The sequence below is a fragment of the Esox lucius genome, chromosome 12, assembly GCF_011004845.1.
Source record: "Esox lucius isolate fEsoLuc1 chromosome 12, fEsoLuc1.pri, whole genome shotgun sequence".
Classification (NCBI taxonomy): domain Eukaryota; kingdom Metazoa; phylum Chordata; class Actinopteri; order Esociformes; family Esocidae; genus Esox; species Esox lucius.
In genome coordinates, this window is record NC_047580.1 from 23,747,389 (window position 1) to 23,758,157 (window position 10,769).

The 10,769-nt window shown below is 40.9% G+C and overlaps 2 protein-coding genes across 3 annotated transcripts; one reads left to right on the forward strand and one right to left on the reverse strand.

Moving 5' to 3' along the window:
* The first annotated feature begins 1,029 nt into the window (after positions 1-1,029).
* lmod3 (leiomodin 3 (fetal)) lies at positions 1,030-5,354 on the forward strand. Its single transcript, XM_010875473.3, has 3 exons — positions 1,030-1,619; positions 1,740-3,377; positions 5,015-5,354. Exons 1-3 carry the CDS (start codon positions 1,170-1,172, stop codon positions 5,066-5,068), a joined length of 2,142 nt encoding a protein of 713 aa, XP_010873775.2. The 5' UTR covers positions 1,030-1,169; the 3' UTR covers positions 5,069-5,354.
* Positions 5,355-5,655: 301 nt separating this feature from the next.
* Positions 5,656-10,610, reverse strand: LOC105013729 (PRA1 family protein 3). Of its 2 annotated transcripts, XM_010875475.3 has the most exons (4): positions 10,541-10,610; positions 9,935-10,221; positions 8,957-9,174; positions 5,656-7,088 (listed from the first exon to the last, which is right to left on the reverse strand). In XM_010875475.3, the coding sequence occupies exons 2-4, from the start codon at positions 10,111-10,113 to the stop codon at positions 6,910-6,912; spliced, it is 576 nt and encodes a 191-aa protein (XP_010873777.1). In that variant the 5' UTR covers positions 10,114-10,221; positions 10,541-10,610; the 3' UTR covers positions 5,656-6,909. The 2 variants fall into 2 exon arrangements, with proteins under 2 accessions (XP_010873777.1, XP_010873776.1); XM_010875474.4 differs by lacking the exon at positions 10,541-10,610 and having other exon boundaries at positions 9,935-10,373.
* Between the last annotated feature and the right edge of the window lie 159 nt (positions 10,611-10,769).

The window sequence follows — 10,769 nt, forward strand, 5'->3', positions numbered from 1 at the left end:
CAGCCTGTGGTTTGACTTCTTTCTCCATGCGTGTGGGCGTGTGGGAGACAGGATATATGTACAGATTACACACCACAATAGGCATTGGAATAAATATATTCTCAGTGATTAGGAACTCCCTACTAACTCAATAAAGATTTCCAAAAAAAAACATACATGACATAGCATTTTTGTTTATCAGATTGATTTTAGATCTAAAATATGAAAAATCGAAATGTTGTTTTTTTCATGAGCTTTTTTGCTCATCTTTAACATGCGGTCCAATAATTCTTCTTCAATATGAACTTTATATTGCTCTGTATATAAACTATACATTCTTCTGGTTGTAAATGGGTAAATGTTCATCTTGTACAGAGAATGTGGGTGTCCATGGGTCCAATACTTCAGACAGTTATAGGATATACTAAACATAACTTTATTATACATAATGTTAACTTGTCTATATACTACTGGTACCTAGAAAGAGAAGGGGAATGTGCCCAATATGCTGTCATATATGCTGACAGTCTGCACCCATAATCATTGTAGCATTTAAAATCGAAATTGCTGGAATACAGAGCTAAAAAAAAACATCACTGTCCAAATACTTTTGGTGTTTTCTGCATATGATTCATTTATGTGGTGTTTAACAAAGGAGTAGAAATTAATTGTAAAAAATACTAGTTCTGTTTATTGTTTTCTAAATACCCTTGGACAGAGAAAAGACGTCACATCAACTGCCCATATCAGCTACCCGTTGTTATGTACTGCATCAAAGAGATATTATTACATTTTCCATGGATTGAGCAAGGACCGCTATGCAGTGGACCCTGGACTCCGTCCAAGGCCTGTAAAAAATCTCTCCATCTGTTAACGTCCGTCACTAAACTCTTCCTGTCTCCCGATCAACTGCCATGCTGAAAGATCATGAAGCCTGTCCAGCTGACTCAAGCTGCTGAAATAGGAATATGTTAGTATGTCTCTCCTGGCACTCTTACACCATAAATATCCCCCATGCGGTCTTGTGGGTAATTTTAGACTTTGCTTGTGGTGTGTGCAGTACATTTAGCAGCAAGACACCGAGTCAGTAGCACTGTCCACTCACCTCTAGAACTGTAGTCATTGTAGATTATATATTTTCTTTTTAGGTTGATTGACAAGTCGTTTTTTTTGGTCAAACCACTGCTAGCATGTCCAAACATAGAAACCAGGACATGGAGGACATAAATGAGGAAGACATAGATGAAGACGATATCCTGGCTAGTCTGTCTCCTGAGGAACTTACAGAACTCCAGAAAGAGATGGATGTTTTGGCTCCAGATGAGAAAGTACCGCTTGGTCAGAGACAGAAGGACCAAAAGAAGAAAGACAAGCCAGATTCTGATGATGAGGAAGACATTGATGAAGATGATATCTTGGCACACTTGTCTCCTGAGGAGCTGAAAGAGCTCCAGAAAGAGATGGATGTTATAGCCCCAGATGAGAGGGTGCCGGTGGGTCAGAGGCAGAAGAGCCAGACAGAGAAGACGCCCACGGGCTCATTTGACCACAGGGGCCTGGTAGACTATCTATACTGGGAAAAGGAGTCCAAACGCATGCTAGAGGAGGAGAGGGTCCCTGTCATCCTACTGGCCAGTAAGGTAAGAAATTACATAAGCAATTGATAATATACTGTAGCCTTCAGTAAATAGTATATCACATGAATAGATTTTTTTTTTACTGCACAATGCTGTATTATTAAATGCACTACTTGTCTTCAGAAAACTATGGAAGAGGATGCTGAAAAAAAAGAAAACCGTAAAGACGTAGAGACTGTGTATGAGGAGATGGAAGAAGTAATCGAAATGGAAGCTACAGACGGTGTTGAACGAGAGGAAGAGATAGAGGAGATCATAGAAGAAATGATAGAAGACAAGGAAGAGGATGTAAAAAGGGAGTTAGAAGAGAATGAGAACAATGACATAGCCATAAAAGAGGAAAGGGTCACAGAAGAACATGAAAATCCAACGAATGAACATTTAAAAGAGTCATCTGAAAACAAAAGCACAAACACTGTAAACACTGCCAGCTCCCTGCAAGCTTCTCCTGGGTTTGCAGACATGAAAGAGGAGAAAGAGACTGAAAGCACAGAACAGAAAAATATCCCATCAGAAATACCTGAGATGACTCCAGAGGAGAAGAGGGCATGTTTTGTCCCAGAGAAAGAGGTTAGGGTAATAAACAAACTCAATATTCCAAAGCTGGCCCTTGGTGGGGCCCTTGGTGGGGCCCTTGGTGGAGGCCTTGGAGGCCTTGGTGGGGCCAAAAAGACATCAAGGCCTTCAGGGAATGAGACAAACCTGGAAACCACCCTAGATAAAATACGCAACAACAACCCTGCTGTCACAGACATAAACCTGAACAACATAGAAAACATTCCCAAAGAAATGCTTTTAGACTATGTTGATGCCTTGAAGAAGAACAAACATGTCAAGTCGTTCAGCATAGCCAACACTGGTGCAGACGAAAACATTGCATTCATGTTGGCCAAAATGCTGAGAGAGAACCGCAGCATCACCACCTTGAACATAGAGTCTAATTTCATAACAGGGAAGGGAATCGTTGCCATTATCCGTTGCCTCCAGTTCAACGAGACCCTCACGGAGCTCCGCTTCCACAACCAGAGACACATGCTGGGCCACCACGCAGAGATGGAGGTGGCGCGCCTGCTCAAGGCCAACAACACCCTCTTAAAGATGGGCTACCACTTTGAGCAGGCAGGACCCAGGATGGTGGTGACTAACCTCCTGTCCAGAAACCTGGACCGCCAGAGACAGCAGAGGAAAGAGGAGCAAAACAAGCAGCAGCAGAAGGAGCAGAAGGAGATGTTGGAGATGTATGAGCGTGCACTGAACCTGCCCCCTGGGCTGCTGTCGATGCTGGGTTACATCCCTCCTGAAATTGCTGCCCTCGTGCCGCAGCTTTCCCAGGGTCCACAGGTTCCCGCAAAGCTTAATCCAGAGCCCTCCTCCACAGCTGAGCAGCGTCAATGCAAGCAGGTTAACCACACAGCCCAGTGCAACCGCATTCTACCACAAGACCCCAGTACAGACTCGTCTGGTAACCCTCTGAGGAACATCCAGCTGAAGAGAACTCCCAAAAAGCGTGACCCTTTTCTTGATCTGGACCATCGGGAGGAGAGGAAAACGGAGAGGCTGAACGTCCAGCTCAGGAAGACAACAGGAAAACAAAAGGACACGAGCGTTGATGAGATGGTAGAACTGAAGGCCACGCTGAAAGATGTGATGAAGACACTGAAGCCTGTCCCTCGGAGGCGGCAGCCACCCAAGGTGGATTTGACACCCCGTGATGAACTTCTTAACGAGATCAAAAAAAGCAATGTGGCCTATCTGAAAGCTGTAAGTACAACAAATCATTCTCCGATTGGCACAGGGTTACTAACAGTCATAACGTTCGCGAACTTTAGTTTACTGAAAGCCTAGATTCAATCTGTGTAAAAAGTGCAACTGCAACTGAATCAACATATGTTACATTTACAATGAATGTAGAAACACTCGAAATTTCAATCTACTCCATAGATCTTCTGTGGTTTGGATTTTGACTGATCTGACCACTATCACATTTTGTGGAGTTAGATAATATTTTTTTATTAAATTATTTATATGAATTTTGAGAGCACAATCAATTATTTCAAAACTAAAAATAAAACTCAATCAAAAATACAAAACATAAAATAATTAATTAGATATGTATTCACCCCTACAGTCAATATTTGGTAGAGGCACCTTTGGCAGCTATTACAGCCACGAGTCTCAGTTGGATTGCATTTCAGGCTTTGACTGGGTCACTCCAGGACATTTAACTTTTTGTTTATAAGCCACTTGAGTGTGGCTTTGGTTTTATGTTTAAGGTGATTGTTGTGCTGAAAGATAAATCTTCTCCCAAGTCCCAGGTCTCTTGTAGACTTGCAGGGTTTTTACCCCCTGGATTTTTCTGTACTTCGCTGCATCTATTTTGACCTTTGTCTTGACAAGCTTGCAGAGAAGCACCAGGGCCTGGAAGCATATCATGATGCTGCTCCACAGCAGGGATGGTGTTCTCAGGATGATGTGTGGTGTTAGGCGTGTGCCAAACATAGCGCTTAGTTTTGTGGCCATAAAGCTCTATTTTGGTCTCAGCGGACCGTGAACTCTTCTTCCAACTATTGTTTCAAAGTCTCCCACATGCTTTCTGACAAACTCTAGCTGAGATTTTATGTGATTTTTTTCAACAAGGCCTATATTTTTGCGACTCTCCCATAACAAACACTTTTGTGAAGCCCCTGAGCTATTGTGCAGTATGTACAGTGTCATCTCAGCCAGGGAAGACTATAAGTCCTTCAGAGTTGCTATTGGTCTCTATGACTATTGCCCATCTCACCCAGATAGTCTTTTTTTGTAGGTTAGCCAGTTCTAGACAGATGCAAAGGTGTGCCATATTCCTTACTGTGCTCCAGGGGATATTCAATAGTTTAAAAATGTTCTTTTATAATTGTGTGTTCATCAGGTTAAACCCATAATTCAAAGCAAATTGACAGATTTGCATGATGATGTTTTTTGTGTAACCTCCCAGAGACAGGTGTAACCACTTGTGTGACCTCCCAGAGACAGTTGTATTTAATCTGAAACACCTTAATTGCATCCAGGTGGACTCCATTCAACTAATTACATAGGTTTGCACCACCAACTGCTGATTCTGGTGTGTCATATCTAAGGGGCGAATACTTATGCAATTGATTATTAGCTGTTTTGTATTTCTTTTAGAAAAATATATAGATTTTATTTTTTACTTTGTGTTGATCAGTGGCAAACTGAATAAATACTAAATGTTGTAACACAATAAAATGTGGAAACGTTCAAGGGATTTAATACTTTTGAAAGCCTATGTACAATTTAAAGGGCTAGAAGATTAATAATACATAAATAAGTGTATCCTATGTTACCAATGAAAACATTCTCATAGTTGTTTCTGTTTGTGTGACTTATTACTCCGACAGGTGCCACTCCCAAAAGAATTGGAATCTAGAGAAACCAGTCTCTTCAATCTCTGAGCAATCTGAAACACCTTCAGACAGCTGTTTGTTCTTCGTGTTTACTCTTTTTTCATGTGTATTTGCAACCATGTAACCCCAGAAAAAACCTGCTCAACTAACAATAGTCAGCTTCCCCAAATGGTCTGCCAGAGTACTCCTGGTCAGACACAACACTTTTTGCTCCTTTAGGTTTGTAACTTGAATGTTACTTGAGATATACTCCATACAATGTGCATATTATAAGTACAGCAGTTTAAAATGAAGAATGTCTATGAATAAATAATTATAACTGAGTGAAATTCAATCACTTTGTGTTATCCAAGTGTGGTTAAGTCCATATAATACATAAGCTACTGTTGACTTTAAACTACAGCTTATCAAAAACATTCTATCAGGTAACTTCGCACTGGTGTTAATTGATATTGCTGACAGCACTATGAAATTGCTATGGGTCTTTATACTGCTTAAAAAACACTGTGGATCATAGAATGGATTTCAAAGGAGAATTAGCAGAATGCTAACTGATTTGTGTGGACATAAATGACGAGTGTACATACAAATGTCTTATCTCAATATTTTCTATCAATAACATAGTTTACAGACAGTTTTCCTTTCTTAAATTAAGTTTATTTATTCTTATGGGGAAACGCAAATTTTTACTTACAATTCCGTGGTTACATTATGGCTACTCATCAATGAAAAGAAAACATACAAAATAGTAGTTACAGACTCATAACATTCTCTGAACTGTTCTTTGAAACTGTAACCATTACATAACCATGCAACCTCCTAAAAGAAATCTGGCTAAATCAGACACATTGTGATTCTGCGTAATTCTACCTAAGACGGCCTCTATGTCCGACCTGAGAAACCGCATGTGTAATGATTTCTGGGATCTGAATAGCATCATCAAATCATCATGAAATCTATTTAATACACTATCTGCAACTGATCCCTGGAATACATTTGATTTTCATATTAATACAGCAGATTTAGAAAATAAATCTCTAAACATTGGCTTATTAGGAAAATACATAATCAGAACCTCCCTTTTCAAAACAAAAATTACAAATAAAACGCACCACCAGGCATTCATAATGTGTCCGTGATATTTAATAGTGCAGAGGTATAATCCATGCACTGACAATCTTTTAATATTTTAGTGCCACACTGTGCTTTTTGTAAAGCAAACATTGGTTTTCTACATGCTTTATGCAAATACACAAGTACAGGAGATGCAGGGAAAAGCACATTAGATGAAATACATGAAAGCACAACATGTCATTATGATGACCAGTTCAACTAATAAAGCTACATGTGCCGTTCTTTTCCCCATATTGCATAGCCATGATATGTTGATCTCAAGCCCAACCCACAGGGTCTGAAGTAACAAGAGGGACATTATTGCTAATGATCAATAAGAAGTCACTGCTCGAGAGGAGCCCAGTTACACCAGTTCAGCGCTTAGACAGAAAATATAGAAAGGGCTATTATTTTGAGGTAGCAAACAAAACTGTTTCAGATTAAATTATTTGCCATATAGGAAAACAAAAAAGTTAAAAGATAATACATCTAGATGTATTACATTAAATTAGTTATTGGATTTTGGCATGCAGCTTTATTTATGTCAAGTTCAACACAGAACAATGTACATTGTTAAATGTGCCCAGACATACAATGACATTAATACATAATGTGCATTGTGCTGAACAGCATGATTGGATATAGGAATAAAAGAGGAAATGCGACACCACTGACATAGTGTGGGGTACAAATAAACAAATTTTCAGTGTTAAAGGAAAAACACAAATGTTGAATTTAGGAACGAAGGTGTAGGTGCCATTTCATTTTTTTCCCCCTCACTCCTTGTTTAGCTTTGACTCCAGGAAGTCCTGGATCTTGTTGATCTTCTCCTCCTGTTGGTCCAGCAGATCCAGGACAATGCCCATGGGGGACTTCTTCATGCCCACTCCCTCGATCTTATTCTCCAGTCTGTTCTTCATGTTGCGCAGCCTCAGAGATGCATGGACTAGGATCACTACAGAAAGAAAGGCTGGATTAGTTTCCTACCTGCTCACGATGCGCTACCCTCAGGGGTGATTCCCGTAGTAGCACGTTCCCATTCTGTCAGAAGGTAAAATGTAAGCCAAATAACATAGTTGGCTGGTCTTATACATGTGTTTGTGGCTAAAGCATAAAACTGGACTTTTTACCCCCTTCTTAACTCAAACCTTCTTTGAATCAAAATGCTCTGGCATATATGACGTTATACTCCGGAAGAGGTAAGATAAGGTGTGATTTCATTAGAATCTTAAAACACCTTGCAGTTAATTTAACCAACCATATAGTTTGGGAGCCAAAACAAGCAGTAGCCTCTAAAACAGGGTAAACAGCCTCTATACGTTCGCCCTACTCTAAATGCAACTCCAACGGAGAAGGATCACGTATTTTCCAGGTAGGAAAATATAAAAAAAAACTGACTAACAGGTTAAGAAGCAGCATCTTCCCTCATCAGAGATTCTGACTGCATGATGTAAGCCAGTAAATGTAGATGAGTCAGTACATAGCAACCAGTCAACACACAGATGCAGCCACAAGACAGTCTTCATGTGAAGGCCTTTTGCGTCACAGACAGACCGCCTCCAGTTTCCACTAGTGATACAGCTGTTGCCTGCACTCCTTTTCACCAAGCACCAAGTCGCCTGACCTAACGTTGTTTCGTATTTCAGAAACCAGCAGTCAGTCTACGGTAGGTCGGGGGGAAAAATGCATCTCTCCCAATTTCTCCCCGTTGCTCTACTCTGGATTTTGTGGAGTTGAATGCGTCCCGCTGTACCAAAGCAGGCCCGGGACCAGCGCTCTGGAATCACAGCGCTCTGGAATCACAGCGCTCTGGAATCACAGTGCTCTGGAATCACAGCGCTCTGGAATCACAGCGCTCTGGAATCACAGCGCTCTACCAGATCTGCTCTACTGACACTTGCAATCCATTGATTCAGTGTTGGGCATAGTGTGGCTTTTTTTTTTCAGAAAACATGCTTCAGGGCTTCAGTGATCCTCTACTGGCTCACAGACTAGCCTGTGCCAAGTTTCCACCAATCGTCTGCCCATCTCGTATCCCGGCTGATACCTGATTCAAAGTCCTCCTGACCTGAAAGTCTGGAAAGTGTGTTTTGACGTAGTCGATCCGAGGCGTTGATAGAGATGGGGTTGCACACGCATGTTTCAATGCAGCGTCTCCTGCTGGTTGGATATCACCGTTTGATCCATGTTTTACTAAAGCATTGGCCCAGGAAACCAAACTATCATGTCCACTGCCAAAATCACTGGCGTAGTCAAATCATGAGGAAGCTTGGGGTGCTGTGCATACAAATTGCTTGTAAACAAAAACCACTTAAATTGCTTACACATTCTGGGCAAATATTGCAGTTAAAATAGGCTCCTGACCAGAACAGTGAGTCACAGCTCTCCCTGCACTGTGAGTCAAGGGGGTCGCATCAGCCAAGCTACCCATCTGGTCTGGTAGGAGAAGGAATATGGAGTTTTATGTCAAGGCCCAGCTATGGTAGCAGAATCTGGTACTGTTCGGGCGTGGTGGTTTGGATAGCCTGAGTGCTATTTATTTTCAAACAGTGGCGCATACTATTGAAAGCAAGGTACTGAACTACACGCATACTAAACCCAGAAAATGTGTCACAATTAGAGTGGTTGGAAATAAAACGTTTGCTCTATCTTCTGTGATTTGGAACATTACCTGGAAGCTAGGCTAAATCTACATGGTATTTACTGTGTGCGTAGGGATGAGCAGTACATCCCTCAAAGCGTACTGCTGGACTAGAATCTTAATGCAGCAGTACAATGTCAAAGACACTGGCCTTAAGAATGCGAGATTGTTCATGGACTTACAAAGCAAGGGAAATGTAATTCCAAAGATGAAGACCATCACTCCACCACACAGCGACAGCAGGAAGTAGCTGGTTCCCATGACTGCGATGACAAACAGAGTGGGGTTCTTCTTCTTGAAGTTCTTGATGAAATTCTTGTTTTCTCCTGCCCACACGGAGCCCATGAAGACAAGAGAGACTACGGCTCCACCCAGAAACATGCCAAGAGGGTTCAGAAACCTACACAAAACCCAGAAAAAGGGAAAGATATTACATAGTCCTCCACTCAAATTATATGCATGGCTATGCAAACAACAATTAGGTTATTACAACACATACAATTTGTTTTTAGTATCAGTGCAACAACCTGATTGCTGGAATAAGATGAAAACATATCTATAGTGTAAAGGTGTTCATCTAAGCCATCTAAGATAATATCAGAGCTACCGTTAAGCAAATACCTATTATACAATGTATTAATTAAAACTTAAGAATTTCTCAATGAAAATGTATGTAAAGTAAATATGCTTAGTGTTTGTCTGAGATAAAGACAACTTAGCAAACTCATCTCTGGTAAAGGCTATTTCAAAAAATGTAAACGCACTCAAATTATAATTTGATGAAATGTGATTACAAGTAGCCTATCCTACACAACCTGACAAAAACGTACAACCTGACAAAATGCTCATCATGGTCATCATGATTAAATGCACAGTGTCAGGAAGCCGAATCGAAAAAGTGGTGACACTAAATTTGTTTTTAGCAGGCCAGCTAGTACCAGAATGTTATCGCATGACGGCAACTCCAATGTGGTCGCCGTAGCAGTAATGACTGTGAAGAGGATGTGAACAATAGATGTGGAAATCATGCTCACTGATAAAAAAAACGCAACATTTCTAACAACTGTACTGTTAGCTGGCGGTCTGTATCGGAATGCAGGCTAATCAAATAAGCTACCAGCTAGCTAGCAGCAGGGTGGGGTAAATACTAATTGACTTACCCCACGATCAGAAACACAACGATAGCCACTGCGAAATAATTGGTCTGATAGTATAACAAGTTGCTGATCACACGGTTGTTCCATTTAGCTAAATCCCCGAAGTCGGGTTTGGCAAATCGGTCAGCTCCTGGGAAGAAGTCATCCCATGGTCTAAGTGGTGCAAGCTCCATCTTCGCCATCTCTAAGTTCACTGAGAGAGTATTTTTTTGTGACAGACCAGCTGATCAGAAACACAAGCTGCTTTCAGGACGTTTTTTGCGCTCTGGAACCAGGGTGAGCTGAGACACCTGGGAGGAAGAGACAATAAAGAAAATATACCACACGAGTCAGTCACCAGAACAGAGCCAATCATGAGAAGGGTTTGCGTGTCGGAGCAAACAATAATTAATGCATTTATCTTTCACCCGTCCTGTTGACATTGACTGTAGTGATCCAACAAAATATATGCAATAAAAAAATAAAATGTTTCCCCCAGTGGTTAGGCCTGGTACTACTTGCGTTGGGAAGAGCAACATTTATCTTGGGTGAATTGTGGCAGATCTACAAAATATGAGTTGCTATTTACGATGCAAGACGGTTTAAAGATCAGATCAGTCAGTCGGCTACCTTTGTACTGAACATACTGAACAGAGGTTACCAAAAAATAATATTCTTAGGCCCCATTATCTACAATTGAAAATTATTATTGTTTCTTGCTAGGCACACCTTCCATGTACAACAGTAAATCAAATAATTGGATGCACATTTCTCCAACGGTAGGTGTGGCGAGGTGTGTTTTGTAGCAATCAGTGACGTATTTAAGGGCCTGACCATAGACATAGACATAAACTGGTTT

Coding starts and splice junctions, on each gene's coding strand:
- LOC105013729 (XM_010875475.3), bottom strand. CDS start 10,113: ATGGCGAAGATGGAGCTTGCACCACTTAGACCATGGGATGACTTCTTC. Junction 9,175..9,934: donor GTTGTGTTTCTGATCGTGGG/GTAAGTCAATTA, acceptor GGTTTTGTGTAG/GTTTCTGAACCCTCTTGGCA. Junction 7,089..8,956: donor AATTACATTTCCCTTGCTTT/GTAAGTCCATGA, acceptor TTCTTTCTGTAG/TGATCCTAGTCCATGCATCT.
- lmod3 (XM_010875473.3), top strand. CDS start 1,170: ATGTCCAAACATAGAAACCAGGACATGGAGGACATAAATGAGGAAGAC. Junction 1,620..1,739: donor TCATCCTACTGGCCAGTAAG/GTAAGAAATTAC, acceptor ACTTGTCTTCAG/AAAACTATGGAAGAGGATGC. Junction 3,378..5,014: donor ATGTGGCCTATCTGAAAGCT/GTAAGTACAACA, acceptor TTACTCCGACAG/GTGCCACTCCCAAAAGAATT.